This window comes from Schistocerca cancellata, chromosome 5, assembly GCF_023864275.1.
Source record: "Schistocerca cancellata isolate TAMUIC-IGC-003103 chromosome 5, iqSchCanc2.1, whole genome shotgun sequence".
NCBI classification, from domain to species: Eukaryota; Metazoa; Arthropoda; class Insecta; order Orthoptera; family Acrididae; genus Schistocerca; species Schistocerca cancellata.
This window is the reverse complement of record NC_064630.1, coordinates 287,419,868-287,441,007: the sequence shown is the minus strand read 5'-3', so window position 1 is coordinate 287,441,007 and position 21,140 is coordinate 287,419,868. Positions and strand designations below refer to the sequence as shown.

The 21,140-nt window shown below is 41.9% G+C and overlaps 1 protein-coding gene across 1 annotated transcript in view; it reads right to left on the bottom strand.

Annotated features, from left to right (window-relative positions):
* LOC126188498 (nephrin-like) overlaps positions 1-21,140 on the bottom strand; it is a gene marked incomplete at its 3' end in the record, with an annotated part of 468,003 nt that overhangs the window by 27,326 nt on the left and 419,537 nt on the right. Inside the window, exon 10 of the mRNA XM_049930102.1 lies at positions 4,842-5,138. Within this exon, the coding sequence (XP_049786059.1) occupies positions 4,842-5,138 (297 nt within the window). The remainder of the gene's footprint in view (positions 1-4,841; positions 5,139-21,140) is intronic.

The window sequence follows — 21,140 nt, the reverse complement described above, 5'->3', positions numbered from 1 at the left end:
ACCAAGCGACAGTGACTGACGTGGTGTTCATCGTTTTTCCCGCCTCCAAAAATAAAAATATGGCTAACATAATCCAAGAGTAAGATGGTGTTTATAGCCTTTCTCAACACCAACATCATGAATTTCTACAATATGGAAGCAAGTAAGACGATGAACGCTATGGCACTGTCTGGTCGCGGGAACGTATTCTTAGTGCCTGGTCCCATCTCCCGTAATGACGCGGGTATCCAAGAATGAGTGACAACGGTGGTTCAAGTAATTCTACAAGAAGTGTTTTCTGACCGTTTAACACAGTTTTACAAAGGATGTCAGAAGTATGTTGTAACTAATGGCGATTACTTTTAGAGGCCAGTAAAAGTATGTTATTTGTCACTCTTGTTCCCTCTATTTTCTCAGGCAGTCACTGATAGTTTCATGCGCGCCTTGTATTTCGCACTGGAGGGCGATTATGCAGAGAAGGACCAATCCCGTTACTAGCTATCTTGGTCGTAGCATAATGTTTATCACGTCATCATCGAAACCTTACGACTACAAGTCATAGTGATCGAAGAAACGCTCATCTGGAACACCGCCAATGACGTCTGTGAAATGAACTAACAACCCGACTACTGAATGTTGGTATGAGTAGGGTGAGCGGACAGGTTAGACTCACTCACCGAAATCAAAGATATGTAGTCTGCCTGCTGCAGTATACAAAACCGGAGCTACTGCTTACTACGAAATTAGCATTTACTGCTCGACATATCGAGTGGAGAATTGGTTGGATGAGAACTTACGTTATTATGCCTATCATCATTTCCTTGTACGTTTGTCCACCATTGGCGCAAATTCGGCTCAGTCATTAATGGCATGGCTAATCTAAGTGGAGGGGTGATGTAATTCCTCTTTCCGTCTATCCGCCCGCCCCCCCCCCCACCTCTCTCCCTCCTCGTCACCAACCCCTGCAATGGTACATGTGTACCCAAACCATCTGCACGTTGTGTTAGTTATGTCAAACTGAACGAAAAATTTCTAAATGCTTGCAGTTCATGTAACTGAGGCAGGACTTGGGAACCACTGGGATATTCACCGAGTTAGAAGAGCAGAACCATCTATAAACCTAATCGATACTGGATGGAACACAGTCCCTCGTCCTTAAGCCACCGGCCGGTTTCGCTCCGGGCCGGGGCACCTTACAGTGTAGGAATCGAAGATTCAACAGGCACTGCAACTCGGTGGGTCTAGGTGTCAGGTGAATATGGATTTGTATTTCCTCTGTGCAAGCTTGAAAGCGATCGCACGAAATGGCTTGACTCCAAAGAGTGGCAGTTTATTATTAAAATCTTAAGATTTACTAATGGTGAGATGCAGAAAAGGACAAAAACATTTAGGTAGCATCAGCCGATGGTGAATAAATTTCTAGAAAAGTGTTACCTACTGATTGGTATGTGATCGTTGCATTAACGTCATGTGGTGGCAATCTCCCAATCCATTTGTTATTGACACTATTCACAAATGTACTATTGTGCAGCAATTTCTCCCATATAATGAAGAATTCCTGAAATGTTTGAGAAATATTAAAGCTTTTGGCGTACAGAAAACTACTTCTCTCCTAGTCACATCACCCTTCGTGATTGTAAGGTTCGACGATTCCTGTCGGACAAGTATGTGCAGCGGAATTCTTCACGCAGTAGGACACAGTGTTTCACTAAACGGATATCCTCAGCCCGGTGCGTCGGTGGGGTCATTGTCTCAATGCTTACGGCGATTTTAACTGATTGGCATACCAGATCCGGACTGTATTGTTTTCGAACGGAAATATATACAAATACAGCAACTAACAGAACCTAGTGGATGCTGATGTAGGAACATCGAGTCTTAGTTTTAATAGATTTTAACACACGTAGTTTGCGAAAAATTTAAGCAACGGGACAGGAAGGTGGAAATATTTATTTAGATGAGATGTGGTATCACAGACTCTACTTGGTAAATAACTTGTTTCATGGACAAGATGTACGAATAATATTATCGAATAAAGGCAACAATATAACATTAATTGTCGTTAGACGTAAAAGAGCTCGATTTTAAAAGGGTGCAGACCTTATGCCGTTGTCTGTTCAGACTCTCTTTGTCTCCTAAAAGTAAAAACGACTATTCTTAAACCTTGGCTGAGATTTATATTCGGTTTTTCAGTAAGACCAACAAATGTTCAATTACAAAGAAATCGTAATTAATAACTAATACATTAATGTCAGTGATATGCATATAAGCAGAGGGTCAATTATTATTCGAAATCAGATGTATTTGCTGTACCTCTAACCACATCGATCATGCTGTAACTGCCTTAGGTGTCGTCACTGCTCAGTCACAAGCGCAAAAATAGGTAAACAACCAATGCGGTCTGGAGGAGTACCGAACATATACGTTGTTGAGCTCAGTAATTTACTGCAAAACGAGGAATCCCTTTCCTGACTGGAGATGCCAGTATTACGTGATGGTGTATCAAAGAAAGTCCACACAACCAAATGGCAATCTGAAGGTAACATGCAAAATGCCTTGCGAGATCAAAGGGTGCTTCATTATTGTGCGACTGACTCCTAATGACGCACATTGTTACTGTAGCTCATCTGGAAACAACGTTGCTACACGCAAACGTATCGACTGGTATAGGGCATGTTGTCACAAAACAGGTACAATGATGTGTGCAAAACATTATGACCACCGGCTTAATAGAATACTGGTCGACATTTGGAGTGGAACACAGACACTATTCCGAATTACATGTATTTGGCAAATCTTTCGTGGCTTCCCACAGGCATATAACATCAGATGCCTACGCGCAGCACCTACAGTTGACGTAAATTAAGGGCAACCGGTTTATTGGCGAGGAGCTAGCGTCAGATAGCGACCCATGATTGCTCCATTTGGTCCATAATAGGTGAATGTGTTGGCTCAGACATCAACGTGAGTTGACTATCGGACCCTCAAATCACACTAGTACGATTTTGCGTTCTCACGCAGTTTTACTGCCGGAAGTCGCCATCGCTGTCATGGAAAACATTAAGCTTGTAGCATGCAGTTGGTCTACAGCTGTGTTGGTATCTTGTATACAATTACTGCAGGTCCCATAGAAGCCTAGGTAAATGTCTCCTACAGAACAATAATACATCCACCGGCTTACATCCATGTCTCGGTGTGTGTTTCGACAGCAGTTCGCGTGGCTGACGCCGTATACGAACACGACCATCGACCTGGCGTAACAAGAAAAAGGATTAATTCGATCACGTGGTACGTATCCAGTCATGCGCTGTCCAAGTTCGATCTAACTGACGGCGTCGTTGGGACAATATACGAACGCGTAGGCGTAGTCTTCATCAGTGTATGTACGTACGTATGTGTGCATGTATGTGTATAGCAAGTCGTTCACGTATAGCAGAACTTGGTTGATTATCTCTTACAGTCTCCTTCAGTTTATATGCTACAATGATGTTTAACGGTTGTGGTGTTTTCAGGAGTCACCAAATCCATGTCAGAGTTCCCTGTGAGCTTGTTGGCTGGAACTGTAAAGCAACTAGTGGAATATTATTTGTTGCCATTCAGTTTGTACTGTGCCCATTGCATGGTGTAACGGGGAAATGTACTATACAGTTGTTAGATACCGCTCCAGCTGTCCGCGAGAGGATCGTTCTTTCTTTAAAAAGGGTCATCCCGTTCTGATGGTATGACCAATTTATTTTAATTTTATAGCTGGATGCAATTTTATTAACTACAGACCTTATTTAACTGAAGGAAAATTGGTGCACCATTTATTTGGCACATCTTCATTTCGTGGAACATCTTATTCAACTGTCTGTTGGTTACCATGCCAACTTTTGCCTAAACGAGACTGGAAAATGAATAAAAACTACTCTGAGGCTAGAGAGAATTGTAGACGAACACGCGTTGATTTGATACGAATTTGCGTTACCTCCCACTCTCCCAAAATAGAGTGATACACCTCAAACAACAAGAGCAGGTGCTGGGACGTACAATCGAGCTTCAATACAAATATCCGTGACCATCTGACCAACCAGTACTCTTATTATTGCACTGAAAGACGACGGTCTATTATGTGACCAGTATCTGAGAGTTTTAGTTGTTGAACTAAATTATAAGTTTGGTAAGATGTTTGTAACAGTACAAAATTAAATTTCCGCTCCCGTTCATTTATTTCTTAGCTCAATATACTAAACTGAGAATACTCGACCATTTGTAAAAATTTGCTTTATGGATTTAGAATAGCTTTTATAAGGTCTGTTCTCTGTCACCTCATCCCCTTCAACCACAAACAACCCGCAGACGAACTGCATCCTTTCAACATACTAATATTTATACCATACGTGGAACTCTATCTCGGCGGTAACTGAAACATCTGAGATGAGGCCAGTTCCTGAAGAGGGGCATCAGCGTTTCCAGCAGTTGCAAGGGTCTGGAAGGTTGAATGATCTAGCCTTGTAATGCTAGGCAATATATCCCTACTCATTGTTACTGCAATGCCGTAATTTTATCCGAGGATGTGCTACCCTACTGAACCGAATTTATACGGCACATATTGTCATCAAGGAACCGTCAGTTTGTTAATAGTTCAAGCGTGGCGGCTTGAAGTCATAGAAGAAGATTATGGCTTGATTAACGCAAGCAGGTTCAATTTGATGTAGATTACAGTGGCAATGCAGCGATGAAGAGGCTTACATAGCGTAGACAAGCGTGGAGAGGTCCATCAGACCAGTCCTCGGATTGAAGACACAAAGCACAGTGGCTTTATTTGTTTGCGAAGACTGTCGAAGCCCACATAGCGTTTGCAGGGAAGGCGAGAGACTGACCTGCGGGCACGATGTGGAACACGCAGGGCACCTGCTGGTCGCCGACGTCGTTCTTGGCCCAGCAGAGCAGCGAGCCGTAGTCGAGCTCGCTGTGCGGCGTGTAGAGGGCGGCGCTGCGCACGCGCTCCACCGCCACCAGCGACGCCGGGATGTCCGCCGCCTCCACCGAGTTGTTGAAGCGCCAGCTGAAGCTCAGCCCGTCGCCGGGGTTCGACTCCACCTCGCAGGACACGCGCGCCGTCTCCTGTCGTGCCACGCCGTACGTCTGCGTCTGTCCGGGAGTGCACACGGGACGGACTGGGGACACACACACGCGCCGGTGCCAGACTAGCTGCGAAGATGTGCTACGCGCCAATAACAGTAATCTGCCTTGCCAGGCCAGAGCGTCTGTGCCCGCCGTGCTGCGACGAGAGGGAACCCGCGCCTGTGTTAGAGCCGTGCGACTGCGAGGCCTACTAAAAATGGTTCAAATGGCTCTGAGCACTATGGGACTTAACTTCTGAGGTCATCAGTCACCTATAACTTAGAACTACTTAAATCTAACCAACCTAAGGACATCACACACATCCATGCCCGAGGCAGGATTCGAACCTGCGACCGTAGCAACCTCGTGGTTCCTGACTGTAGCGCCTAGAACCGCTTGGCCACGCCGGCCAGCCCTACGAAAAATACAGGCCGTGGAAGTACGTCACAGCACGTGAGGAAATGACTATTTCAGACGAGTTTAATAATTGTTGATTGCTCGTTTCAATACACTCAATTTCCTAATACCACACGGCAAAATTAAGTCCTTCAGTGCGTACCTTTTCAATTAAATATTGATTTGCCGTTTTCCCTGTACACAGCTGGGCGTTCCCGAAGTGCGGTGGACAAGACTAGCCGCGCTCTGTGGACGCGCGGTTAGAGGCGCTATGTCAAGGATTGCGCCGCGACTCCCGTAGGAGGTTCGAGTCCTCCCTCGGGCATGGGTGTGTGTGTGTGTTGTTATTAGAATAAATTAGTTTAAGTAGTGTATATGTCTAGGGACCCATGACCTCAGCAGTTTGATCCCTTAGGAATTCACACACATTTGAACATTTGACAATTTAATATTTTTTTTTTTTTGTGGGATCTAAAATTTAAAAACCTCTCTCACACCGGCCTCATTTAGCTTCACTGATCAGGATAGTAAAATCATGGGTATGTTAAGGGAATTTTCATTCACAAAGCAGGCTTATCACATTCACACAGTTCAATACTGTTCTATCCTGATTAAATTGAGCTTAGCTTAAATTCCATACGGCAGTGAAGCCATTTCGAAGTCTCGGTGCGACGAAAATTATCAGTCGATCTCCTGAAAACATTTGTAATAATTATTAACTTTCGGTGATCACATGGGAAAGACCGGAGATCTGCTGGTAAGACCGTGTCAGCCTATTTATTTAAAGTAACTGGATATCTTGAGCATACAAAACGGCAGGTTCGTCCAGTGTAAATCAGACGTTCCCCCCTGATCCCGTGCAACACAGCGTAGTAAGCAGACACTGTCAATAATAATCAGTTAAATAATACGCGAACACACTTACTTTAGTTTAGTTCATGTATTAAATTCCTTCTCATACATAATCTCATCAAGATGGCGACTAGCTCAACAATACGTACATATACATCCTCCTACTTTCACTACTAATCGGCAAGAATTCCATCATTCTTTTCATAAGAGAAAACATACACTCCTGGAAATGGAAAAAAGAACACATTGACACCGGTGTGTCAGACCCACCATACTTGCTCCGGACACGGCGAGAGGGCTGTACAAGCAATGATCACATGCACGGCACAGCGGACACACCAGGAACCGCGGTGTTGGCCGTCGAATGGCGCTAGCTGCGCAGCATTTGTGCACCGCCGCCGTCAGTGTCAGCCAGTTTGCCGTGGCATACGGAGCTCCATCGCAGTCTTTAACACGGTAGCATGCCGCGACAGCGTGGACGTGAACCGTATGTGCAGTTGACGGACTTTGAGCGAGGGCGTATAGTGGGCATGCGGGAGGCCAGGTGGACGTACCGCCGAATTGCTCAACACGTGGGGCGTGAGGTCTCCACAGTACATCGACGTTGTCGCCAGTGGTCGGCGGAAGGTGCACGTGCCCGTCGACCTGGGACCGGACCGCAGCGACGCACGGATGCACGCCAAGACCGTAGGATCCTACGCAGTGCCGTAGGGGACCGCACCGCCACTTCCCAGCAAATTAGGGACACTGTTGCTCCTGGGGTATCGGCGAGGACCATTCGCAACCGTCTCCATGAAGCTGGGCTACGGTCCCGCACACCGTTAGGCCGTCTTCCGCTCACGCCCCAACATCTTGCAGCCAGCCTCCAGTGGTGTCGCGACAGGCGTGAATGGAGGGACGAATGGAGACGTGTCGTCTTCAGCGATGAGAGTCGCTTCTGCCTTGGTGCTAATGATGGTCGTATGCGTGTTTGGCGCCGTGCAGGTGAGCGCCACAATCAGGACTGCATACGACCGAGGCACACAGGGCCAACACCCGGCATCATGGTGTGGGGAGCGATCTCCTACACTGGCCGTACACCACTGGTGATCGTCGAGGGGACACTGAATAGTGCACGGTACATCCAAACCGTCATCGAACCCATCGTTCTACCATTCCTAGACCTGCAAGGGTACTTGCTGTTCCAACAGGACAATGCACGTCCGCATGTATCCCGTGCCACCCAACGCGCTCTAGAAGGTGTAAGTCAACTACCCTGGCCAGCAAGATCTCCGGATCTGTCCCCCATTGAGCATGTTTGGGACTGGATGAAGCGTCGTCTCACGCGGTCTGCACGTCCAGCACGAACGCTGGTGCAACTGAGGCGCCAGGTGGAAATGGCATGGCAAGCCGTTCCACAGGACTACATCCAGCATCTCTACGATCGTCTCCATGGGAGAATAGCAGCCTGCATTGCTGCGAAAGGTGGATATACACTGTACTAATGCCGACATTGTGCATGCTCTGTTGCCTGTGTCTATGTGCCTGTGGTTCTGTCAGTGTGATCATGTGATCTATCTGACCCCAGGAATGTGTCAATAAAGTTTCCCCTTCGTGGGACAATGAATTCACGGTGTTCTTATTTCAATTTCCAGGAGTGTAGATAGCAGAGAAGCTATTCCATGGAGTAAATGGACGCTCCAAGGAATAATTGGGCTTGAAACTACTTTGCATTGATAATCGGTAAGATAAGAAGAGATATTTCGAGATATGTACTGAGTTATATAATTTATAAAATTTCGGAAAATATCACGGAGAGACCGCTGCAAGAGACATTACAACAAGACTGCTGGAGTGACGTCACAAGTTCGTTACATTGCCATCGTTGCCGCAGGCGCGACTGCTAGTGACTTCACAGCGCGAACGTAGCTCACAGTCACAGGCATTCATTTCACTTAGATTCGATTACGCTATAGAGCAACTGGAAAGGAGATTAAAAAATTGCTTCATTTTCTACTACTGTGAAACGTACACCCTTCAACTTCATTTAGTGTCTAAAATGTAGCTTTAATGTCGCATAACGAGAGAGACAGAGAAGTCGAAAATAGTAACCAAAGAGCTTATGTACTCAGAAATCAGATTCTAGATGCAATTTATTTTTGCAGTTTTTTACAAGACAATTGTTTCTCACGTTCTGAACTGCGGAGAGATCGGGTGACCTTCCTAACCGGCGCAGGGTTTGGCAGGCTTGAAGATAAGCTGACGTGTCTTCGGCCTGGAATCTCATTGCCTGGAATAGATTTGTCTTCTGTGATGACTCCCGCTTCGAAGCGAGCCTCGATGAGCAGCAAAGACGTGTCAGGAGACGTCCCGGATACAGGTGGGACACCAACCGGACTGTCGCCCGCCATATGCCCTCATAACCATGAGTGATGGTCTGCATCCATAGCAGGACCACTTTGGTTGTCGTTCGCGGCACCCTTACACCGCAGCGGTACGGCGACGATATTCTACGCCCAGTTTTGTTGCCCTTCGTGGCAAGCCATCCTGAGCTTAAATTTCAGCAACACAAAGCCCGCACGCCCATGGTGAGAGTTTCTACTGCTGTCTTCGTGGCTGCCAACACCTACGCTGGAAAGGTAGGTCGCCGGATCGTTCCCAGGCTGATGACGATTATAATATTATGGGCGAGCTCTCCAACCAGCTTGGGATTTTGATGACTAACGCTCCAGCTGGGTAGAACTTGGCGCGGTAATTATCGGGAGGACATCCAGAAACTCTGTCAATCAGTGGCAAGCCGAATAACTGCATTCATAAGGCCACAGATGGACCAATGCTTTATTGGCTTGCTCAGTTTGTGAAGTTATTTCTCTTTAATGTTACATTATTTTCTGAAATTCTAATCATTTCTTTGTCACATCCACCGATATCAGTTCCATTCGGATAATTACTTATTGTTGTGTCGTCTTTTTTTTTGTCTTAAAGCGTACGTGTGTCACAAACGGGAGTTTAGTCAACATTCAATTCCTAAAGCTGTTCAAGCACTTCTTAAGGATAAACGCTGTTTCGGAACTATCTTTTAAAGCTGCTATGTATAAGTGTCTGAAAAGTATTAAGTCAGATGTTAGTTTTAATTGTTTTTGCTCTTTTCTTCGGTGATTGCCTTTGCGTATAAAGACGCACAGACAAACAGGATAGTTATCTAGGTAACGAAGAAGACCACCAGGTGTTACTTTCGAAACTGTAGTATGAACTGCTAATACAGAACCATATACTCTTATTTTATTCAGTAACAATATGCTTCTCGGAGAAATGATTAGTTAAAACTGTACTGTGATTTCCAGGTGCGTCATGTGCATGATGAATTGGCTCGTAAACATTTGTTGTGAATGTTATCATGTTTTCATAATGAAAACATTCAAACATTTCTTTCCTTTTTCGTCCTGTAATTTACTGTAAAACCTGGTACACAACGGATACGCCCTATTTCAAATACCTATAAATAATAAAAAAAACAGACCAATAAATCCTTATAAATATCGTTATTAACTGTGGAAAAAGATAATGGCTAAGCGAGCGCTTCGAAATATATTCACAAAAAATTAAATATAATTAGAAATATTCCCAAGTGTAGCACAATATATTACCATATTTGCGTTGGCGTATGCACTTTCCAAAGTTAAACAGCTGTAATTTTCTGTTTAGACCTTATTTGTATATTTTCTGCGTTTCTCTGTTAGCGAAAGCGTAGAAGTGTTTGTTGACATGACTGTGGCGATTATATTTCTTTCTTTTGTTTTATGTCATCAGTCCTCTGGTTTAGTCGGCAGCTCGTGGTTGTGCGGTAGCGTTCTCGCTTCCCACGCCCGGGTTCCCGGGTACGATTCCCGGCGGGGTCTGGGATTTTCTCTGCCTCGTGATGACTGGGTGTTGTGTGATGTCCTTAGATTAGTTAGGTTTAAGTAGTTCTAAGTTCTAGGGGACTGATGACCATAGATGTTAAGTCCCATAGTGCTCAGAGCCATTTTTTTAGTCCTCGGGTTTGATGCTGCCACCCTCGAGCTCTTGCATGTGGCCGAACTTCCACGTATCGAGCCTCCCGGCCAACAATGCCATACGATCTTTTTTTTTTTACCATCTAGGTCTTCCTCTAGTATCATGGAAGTTAGTCCCTGATGACGTCTTACCACATGTCTTATCGTTCTGTCTTTTATTGTTGTCGATGTTTTCCGCATATTCCTACCCTTGCCGATTCTTTAGAGAACCTGCCTACCTTATCAGCCCACCTAATTTTTAACATACTTCTTTAGCACCGCATCTCAAATGCTTCTATTCTCTTCTGTTCCAGGATCACAAAATCCATTTTCACTATCATACAGTGCTGTGCTTCAAAGATACATTCTCAGAAATTTCTTCCTCAAATTAAAACCAACATTTGATATTAGCCAACTTCTCTTGCCCTCTTTGCCCGGGTTCTCTGCTTTTTATGTCCTCCTTGCTCCGTCTTTCATGGATTATTTTTACGCTGCCTAGGTAGAAGTATTTCTTAACTTCATTTACTTCGTGATCACCAGGTTAAGAATAAGAATACGAATTCCGCTGAAAGTTTGCAACAGGGTGACGACGTCGCTCGGCTGGTAACCTGAGAGGATTTCGTGGATGGTTTGTAATGTTCGATCAACAATGTGGAACGATAAAACTACTAATGACATGGGGAGGGACATAAAAAAACATAGCACTGCTAATTATCGTGTTACCAACGAGCTGAGTAATATTACTACGGTCGACAGACGTTCTGGGAAAATAGATATAACTCTGTTTCTTTCTTTGTAAGACCATCGATTGCTGGAAATGCAGCGACGAACGAAGAGTCTCGGATAAGAGAACTATCGCTTTTAATATAGAAACCGACTGACTACATCAAAACTTTACTCGTTTAGGCAATATTAAGTAAATAGGCAAGGAGAAGAACTTATAGTTTTTGAAGAGAACGTTAGAAAAAACTAGAGCAAAATTATTTAGACTTAACTGTCAGAATGACTTAAAAAAAAAAACAGAGACACACAACTGAGTCGGTAAATGGAAAAGGAAACGAACATCGACAGATCGGTGACAGATTACGAAACAATTATATGCACATATGCACAGGTGTTTATAACAATAAAAACTTCAAGATCCATTACAACTTGAGCCATGGTGGACAGCCGAATTGTCAGTCAACAGGGGAGACCTACTGTTGCAAGGTCATCGTTTCAAGGAACGAAGAACAGTGAATCTTTAAGGACTCAATGTGCAGAGGTGTATCTTAAGTAGAGGAAACAAAACGAAGACACCGTCATGAGAAGGATATTGTAGTTTCACATCTGGTAACTACTGAAGGAGTCCAGCTTACCTTTTAACGTGAGAAACGGTAAGGAAGATAACCTGCTAGGCTACTCTTCGAAATGAAAACTGTACAATGATGTTAAACCTAGAAGATATGGTGAACTACATGTTAGTGGCTCTGAGCACTATGGGACTTAACATCTATGGTCATCAGTCCCCCCAACATGTTAGTCTACCTCCTATCGGCCAATACAGAAGACGAATACAATGAATAACATGAAGAAGCTAGGCGCTTCATTACAACTCCTGGAACTAAGAAAATCATAATGATTTGACGCAAGAGAAGATTCGTGAAGTATTAGGACATATGGGTCTCAAAAAGACCCCAGGATAAAGTGGCATTCATGATATAATTCCACTTAGAGTATTTACCATATTCCCTCATTTTGTTACAACAATTTGCAAACGTTGCCTTCAAAGAGGATGCTCTACAAAACTACGGAAGGCTGAAAAAGAACACAGCAGAGAAATTACCTATTTCCGCCCAAAAAGTGTTTCATCCAAATAAGTAAAAATACCGTGGAAACTTTAGATAAACTGAATCACAAATTTCATCTACTTCGAAAATCAACTACATAAAAATAAATACGGCTTCATCCTACGAATTGGCACGACTTGTGCGTCAATGACAATCACAAAAATTCGTAAATAGCAGTCTCACAGTCAAAATGGTGTAATCATGGTGAGTCTCGATGTAGAAAGAGCTTTCGACGCAGCTTGGCAGTCTGGTGTTACTGTACATAAAAGTTGCGTGAGTTTGAATTCCTTGGGAATGTATACAAGTCTACAAGCTGCTACTTTCGCCACAGAACCGTAACGTTGACAAGGAACAACGTTCGAAAAGAGGAAGGCACCCAGAGAATGTCGGCAAAGCTCTTGTTACGGTCCACTTCTATGAAATATATAATTACACATAATTCATTATTTGAAAGCTTGCCTTACTCAGGGCATTCCCTCGTAATTCCTTTTGTGGATGAAGTAATTTCAGGAACTAAACGAAAGAATGCTCTTGAAACTGAGAATATCTGCAACCCAGAAAAGCTAGTAGGGAACTTGTCCAGTAACATTTAACTCTGATTGAACGAACAGAAATCAATTATAATGTTCATAACAAGGAAAAGTCTCTTTCGTAAATTAACACCAAGAACATAGAACTTCAGCAGGTAGATCATCTAAAATATCTGGGTGATACAATCGACAGTAAGTTTACACTCAAAAAACATGCAACAAACGCAGTCAAAACAAATAGATGTATGGCTTCACTGTGTAAATATCAGCTATGCCCAACTGGGATCTGCGCACAGAGCTACTAAGAACTATTTATGAAGGACTGGTATTATCAACAGAGGCGGACTAAAGTATTCAGACTAAGGTCACATGCGTATTTCACGGTCAATTGTGACACGTAAAAAAACTCCCAAGGAAGAAGATAAGTACTATTCTGCTGAAGCATCCACAAATGGACGGAAATCAGATGATAAAGTGTGTTCATGGATAGAAATATCTGTCAACAAGAAGCTCACGTATCAGTTATAGCTCCAAGTCGCTCAATGCTCAAATAACAAAGTAAAATTATCTTCCATTATAAATGTGTTTATCTCATTGAATGATATAACGAATACTGACAGCTGAGGTAATTCACACTGACAGCTGGATAAAACTGTATTCAGCTGTGGTATGAGCATGAAAGATGGGATCGGCACATTAATCATATGTTTTATATATAGATTTATTCTAATTGTGATATGCCAACATCGATTGTGTTCCGCTATTTTTACACATCCGTTTGTGGCGTTATGACACGACAAAAGGAGCAGATGGCGAAGATTATATAAATTGTAAATCTGAAGATCAGAAGATGATAACATAGTCTTTCGAAAACCGTCACCTAAATGAATACAAGTGATATTAGCTGTCTCGATTTTTTTCAGAATTTCACAACACTGAATTCGTTACATAATCTGATGAATCATAACCTTTTAATTTCAGAAATAAAATGCAAAATGAAAGGTAGATTTTGGAGCCATTAAACCTCATACGGGGGAGTGAATCAATAAACTAGCTGATATTCTAGCAAAGAGAGCTACTAGAAAATATGTATAAGTACAATAAATTAAAATAAAAGAAGGATTTACAAGCAAATGGAGACCGAGTGATAACGAACCTAAAAAGGAGGAAAACAAAAAAAACGTGTTATAGTACGACCAGATAACGTTTAACGATTAAGCTTGAAAGATGTTTGTGTTACATTTAGGTAGGAATTTTTCTTATTTAGTATGTGTGGAATCGCGTTCGTAAGGTTTGAACTGCTTAGACATGAGCGCGCATCCTCGGCAGAGAAACTGTGCTACAAAGAGATGAGTTAGAACTGATCGTTGCTCTGCGAAGATTTTTTTTTTTTTGGTCATCAGTCTACTGACTGGTTTCATGCGTCCCGCCACGAATTCCTTTCCTGTGCTAACCTCTTCATCTCAGAGTAGCACTTACAACCTACGTCCTCAATTATTTGCTTGACGTATTCCAATCTCTGTCTTCCTCTACAGTTTTTGCCCTCTACAGCTCCCTCTAGTACCATGGAAGTCATTCCCTCGTCTTAACAGATGTCCTATCATCCTGTCCCATCCCATTATCAGTGTTTTCCACATATTCCTTTCCTCTCCGATTCTGCGTAGAACCTCCTCATTCCTTACCTTATCAGTCCACCTAATTTTCAACATTCGTCTATAGCACCACATCTCAAATGCTTCGATTCTCTTCTGTTCCGGTTTTGCCACAGTCCATGTTTCACTACCATACAATGCTGCGAAGATATCCACTAGATTTAACTGTTGTTGGCGAGGACAGGAGAGGAGACATGACAGTTGAGATTAGATGTCAGCTGTGAAGAGACGAGTCTTGGTTTAAAAGCAGTATGCAGCAAACGACAGAAACTAAGCAGTATGCAGCAAACAACAGAAACTTTTGAGAACTATTTTATGGATTCATGGGAAATTTATTACGGAGAGAAAAAGGGTACGATTACACTGTTTTAGAAGAATGGATTACGGGTAATGGTCAAGATTATTTCATTTGCGGCAGCGGTTTGGTAAAGCGCCATTCTTGGTTGGACAGATTTTAAGATCAGGAATCTTCTTGCTTTTCATTTATCTTGTTAGGATTTATCGAACTCTGTGTAAGACACGGATTTAAGAATTAGATTTTGAAGTTTTGTTTGGCGATAGATTATACAGGTGAAGTTTAATTTTTATAATTCTTAGATTGCATTTACTTGATCTCACTGAAAGTTTAACTGTTACTGAAGTTTCAGTAAATATTATTAATTCAAGCGATATGACGCTGCTGTTGAGTTCATTTAATCCATAGTCATTCTCCACGTCCCAAGAGTCAATTAATTTTCAATTTAATTAAAAGCTTTCTAAAAAAATTATGAACCAAGAACGATAACTATGTTTTTAGGGAAGGCATCGCACCTTTGTGTATCTCAGTAGTTGGATTTTACAGCTTTGTTATCAGCGCCCTGTAGCTAAGAGAGCATATTGCACGGCGTTATGCAGCGCGATCATCTAAGATAGTGTATTAAATTATTCTTTCTTTAATCAAATTTCACAGCGCAGTACTTTAGTTTCAGAACATTCAGACAAAGCATTATTTTCTTAGAATTCTCGCTGTTGGATTTCTCTGTGCATTCTCGCGGTTGAATTTCGTCACCAACTGTTGGGCGTAAACAAACTATCAGTTGTAGGGTGTGGTATGTGCACCAATCGAAAGAGGAAACCCAAAGTTTAGCATCAGGCAGACAACGTGGCGTTAGAAACACAACTAATATTACAGATCCACTTTCACTAAACTAATTTAAATATATGCCAAAGAAAACTGAAAGCCTGTTATAAGCAGTTCAAAGTATTCGATGAAGCACTGCTAATATGTAATGAAGGAGACCATTTTTATCTACCACGAGCCATTAGTCTTTACTAACTTAACAAAGAGAAAAGCACTATCAGGCAGCAAACGACTGAAAAATTAGGAAGATGGCCCTTCGGTAAATAAGTCTTAGTTCATACTTTTACAACATTTTTTTAAAAATAATTCTTGTAGTTCAATAAAATTGTTAGCTGTATGACAATCCTCCTGTGTCAATTATGACTTCAAAAATACCCTGAAAAATCTGTATGTATGATAGATGGCTAACTGATTTGTATCCCTAACATACAGATGTGTACACATAGTAGAAGATGGGTTATATCCGTAAAATGCTATGTCTTGATACACTCTAAATTTGTATCTGGAAGTAAATGTACCTGAGATAAGCGTATGATTTGTATTATCTTTATTAATCTAAAATTCCACAGATATTTCGGGTTCATTTTCATAACTCTAAAATTGCAGTGTCATGTAGAACATTAAATAAATAAATAAATAATGCATCACCTTAAGAAGCTCATTACGAGAAGCGTTTTCTGTGCAATACAAAATTTATACACGATTTCCACCAAGAAAATTGCGTAGGTCGTTTCAGTATATTTCCTGTTCACGTTTGATTTCTCATCTCCATTTACCTTTCTTTGTATCTGTATTGCATAACATTTTCTGCATAACATGGACAATGTCGACGGTGTGCAATGTGTCATACTTGCCACTGATAAAGGTAATGCCCACCTTATTTTTAGTCCTCAGGCTTGAATTCGGAACTTTTCGGTTGTTCGTTACAAATGACACACAGCAACATGGATAAAGTTAATGATGAAGAACTGTCTGATATATCCTCGCTTGTGGGGTCATTAGCCGCAATGAATGAGCTATGTGAAGCAGCGAACAACTGTGGCCTGGTGAAACGTCATCGTTGTTTCGCAATGTGATGTCCCTGAATAGCAGCAAATGGCCTCCAAGTTGCCGAACGTAACCATTTACTGCCAATGATCGGTTCAGTTGGGTCAGAGGACCCATTTCATTCCATGTAAATAAGCACTCACGATATGGAGCCACACTCGAACCCTACCACCAACTCTTACGAACTGAATTCGCGACTGATATGATTGGGGAGTCGCCTAGGGTCCTACCGGTATGGTCACGAGCCCAGGAGAGGTCCCACATTGATATCTGCGGTTATTTCATCCACTGTTGCTTGTGTGTTAGCACTAATAACTCTAACCAAACGCCGCTGTCCTCAGTCGTTTAGTAAAGGCCATTGGCCTCAGTGTGTTTCGTGATGACAGGTACTGCCTGGAATTTGGTATCTTGGCACACTCCGACGCTATGGGTCACGGGAGACTGAAGTCTCTAACGATTTCCGTAGTGAAATGTCTTACACGTCTATCATTTCGCATTGAAAGTCACATGAATCAAGTGAATACAAATGACAGCTCCATTGCATTGTCATTTTATACTCATTTTATACTTCGTGTACGCGATCCTACTGCATCTGTTTATGTGCATTTCGCTATTCCACGACTTTTGTCACCTCAGTGTAATATTGAAGTCTTTCCAATTCTGAAAATATTTTCGCAGAAAAAAAGGTAACTGCGGTAACAAACAGGAAGGTATTAATTGCATTATTACTTTCTAAGGAGCTACTGGAGACCCCAGTTTCCCTATACCAAAAAACTCAGAAACTACGCCTGAACAGTCACCCCACTTTTGTCGGTGAAGTTCAGATTCACACTGTATTTCGGAACAAGGAACGACACACAGCCCTTCATCATATGTCTTACAGCGTTAACTCAGCTCCATTCACCTTCTATTGTTGCTTGTTGCAGGCCGTCTTTATTTTATTGAACATCAAAGAGCACCTGGAAATCGCTTTTCTCGAAACTTAAATATATTTTCTTTGAGTGCTCGATGAGCTCCTGATGATTCCTTTCTTGGTGATACAATATCGCAGGAATAAGACTGAGATTAAAATCGAAGGCTGAGGCACTGTTTCCGTTACGAAAATAAATAACGTTAGTTCACACGTCTAACGTAAATAATGTGTAATATTTGTTCACTACACCCACTGGCTCGTTGTAATCCTTTATAAATTTCTGTTTAAATTTTTTTACAAATTAGTTTCATCGAATATTTTCAAAGATGATACATTTCGGGTGTATGCCACGTAAAATACACATATATCTCTTTCGTCATGCCAAATCAAGATCATCATAGTGTCTATTGCTTCACTGTAGCTTCCTTTGATATTTTAGCATGTTTTAGATATTTGTGTTAACTGTACCTATTGTATTTGGTCTTGCAGTGTACGGTAAAAAGACTTGTGTGCCATCTGTCATTATATAGATTCTTGTCTTGTTCACATGTATGGTTCCATAAATTACGAGCTAATATTGTCTGTTTTTACAAAATGCTTTTTAGTTTACAGCAGTACGAACTCAGAAATGGTTTTTATCTTGATAAACGAAGAACAGCAACAGCTGTTATATGATAAATTATTGAAACGATAGATTTCGCAGCTTACAGCTGCGTCCTCAGGTATGCAACTCAGCAGAAACGTCTGAGATAAAATAAACAATATTGTCTATACTCCAAGTTAGAAAAGGATACAGTAAATAAACGACAAGAGTACTCACAATTATTTCACATAAAATCCAGAGCAGGTTAATCCGGAACAGATTCAATTGGCAGTAGTATACTGTGGCAAGCAGGCAGAAAAACAGCTCACATAAAAATCACGATAAGACAGGAGGCCTAAAATAAAAATAGAACATTAATAGCCATTAATGACAGGTTGGGAGGAAAATAGATGCAGCGAAACAGACTAACCAAAAGACGTTGTAAAATGTAATTAGGGCGATACTGAGTAATATACCAGAATGTGAAACTCAGTACTCACGTTGTGTTGTTGTTGTGGTCTTCAGTCCAGAGACTGGTTTGATGCAGCTCTCCATGCTACTCTATCCTGTGCAAGCTTCTTCATCTCCCAGTACCTACTGCAACCTACATCCTTCTGAATCTGCTTAGTGTATTCATTTCTTGGTCTCCCCCTACGATTTTTACTCTCCACGCTGCCCTCCAATACTAAATTGGTGATCCCCTGATGCCTCAGAACATGTCCTACCAACCGATCCCTTCTTCTGGTCAAGTTGTGCCACAAACTCCTCTTATCCCCAATCCTATTCAGTAAGCCGGAAGAAACACAGGCAGAGCCTGTGGAGCACTGAGCGCAAGATGGCAAGTAATCGACCGGAAATTCCAGCGCGCACAGGCTAATTAATTAGCGATACCACGCGACAGAAGCAATCAATGCTACGAATGATCGGGACAGAGAAAGCTGAGTGGCGTCCTTACGTAGCTGATTTCTACAAAGTGTGGTAAAATATAATCAACCCTGGAGCATGAAATAATTTTGACAGAAAATAAAAGTATTACATTGCAGCAAAGAGTTATCGACTTAGAATAATAATGAAAAGTAATTTAGTTTAGTGTGTTAGAAAAAACTCCCTAGTTTTAATGTGCCCTAGAATCTGTAGAAAGTGACGCGCTATTATAGTTTGTAATGTCTGATTCATTAACTCTCCAAGATTGGATTCACTGCAGTTGGTAGGTCTTCTTGACCTTCAGACGGCGCCAATGGTGTTTTCTGCCTCTGTTCCCTCAGTTCAGTCCAGACGTGCATGCAGTGCATTGCAGAGCAAACCAGGAACAATATGTACTACACGCCGCCCAGACTTAACCCACCTGGACTTTTTCTTTTGGGACCACATAAAAACATGTTGTGTACATTGAGAAGATGAGAGAGATCATTCATTTATGGGATAGATTTGTAGCGGTGGTTGGCACAGTTACAGCTGAAATGTTGGTGAATACGTGGCGAGAAGTGGAGTATCGTCTCGATGTGTGCAGGGCAACAAATGGCTCTCACGCTGACGTCTACTAACATTAAACAAAACTTGAAGGAATTCTCTTACACGATTTATACTCATTGATGTAACTTTTCATTAATTTCCCCGTTTCATCGATATAGCCGTGGAGGTACATATATTGTGATATTTAAGTTACTAATAATTGAGAGTTGATATGAATCCACTTGTCTGAGTTACCATGCGGCTGTTAAAATAATTATTCAATCTGGCAGGGACGAACGAGGAAAAATATATTAATGTAAGCCATTACGCAGAAATTTTTCTACATCACGAAAAATAAAGGCCGACATCACTCATGAGATTCCTCCTCCTTACAGGGCCACGATCATGCACAGTTTTTGTAAATAAATTTCCGCGATTTGATTATAAATTGCTATTCATTTATTTCCCACAATCATAATTTCGGCTTATACCCGTTCTCAACTGAAAGTGCAATATGAAACGTCATAAAAATTTATGACGACTGATTTCGGAACGAGATGTACGATATTACGACGATGACATATCATTTAGGCAGGTCGGACGTTTTGTGACATATCGTCTTGCACTTGAGAATGGCTGTAAAGCCTGAATCGTGACTGTATGAAATAAATAGCTATTTACAGTCAAAAAGCGTAAATAACTTTAAAAAAATTATACATGATATATTTTTAGAAAAAGTGTCCTACTTGTTACCAGAAGTAACACTGATCAAAACAAGAAATAAATCTTTTGTTCTATTGATTTGTAGCATGGCACCCGCTACGTCCCTCCATAGTCTCATTCCACGATTGCTCTGTTATTTTCAGGTCCCCCTCCCGTCGATGGAGGGGGTGGTGAAGGGAGAGGAAGAGAACGAGTGACAGCCGTCCTTTAAAACATACATCGTAACTGGTAAGTGGCTTTATCTGGTAGGGCATCCTATTGTCCATTCCCTCCTCTCCCCCCTCCCCACATTCAATGCTCCAGTCACAGCGACAGGCTTTATCCACTCGAAGAACAGCCCGAGACAGCAGTTTTCCATCAAACTGTTGCCATCTAGTTACCTTACAGTTGTTTGTAGATCGTTGCCAACTCTTTAGTTTGTTACTGGTACAATGTGTTTCAGAGATCAGTGTAGTAGCTATTAAGCATTTGTAACATAAGCCCTGAATTACCTCTACAACAAGACATATTTCAGTACTCCTTTTTTCACTATTCAGCATGAAGAAAGTAAACGCAGTAACAATGTGGTGCCGCCAAGTTTCTGTAAACCAGACATTTATATGCTTATCTTTTGTAACATATTTCCTACTTCACCAAAGTAAACGTATTTTCTTCATCCGTTCAGAAACAAGTATTTCGTCTTCAGTTACTTTTGTTTGATTTTTTTTCCAGCCTCTGAAGTGAATATATGTAATTCTGCAGGCTTTCGTGGCCGTTTCACTGAAGTTAAAATCTTTTGGGTTATTAGCCCGCGTCATGTTTCTTCCAAAATGATCGACGTTTCGACCCCTCTGTTGGGATTTTCCTCAGGATCTTCTGGTTTCCACTAATGCTAGAACACTGTCAGAGACGAGTGTCGCGTCCTTATAAAGGGGGAGTTTCAGGCGTTAGTGATAGCATTGGTTA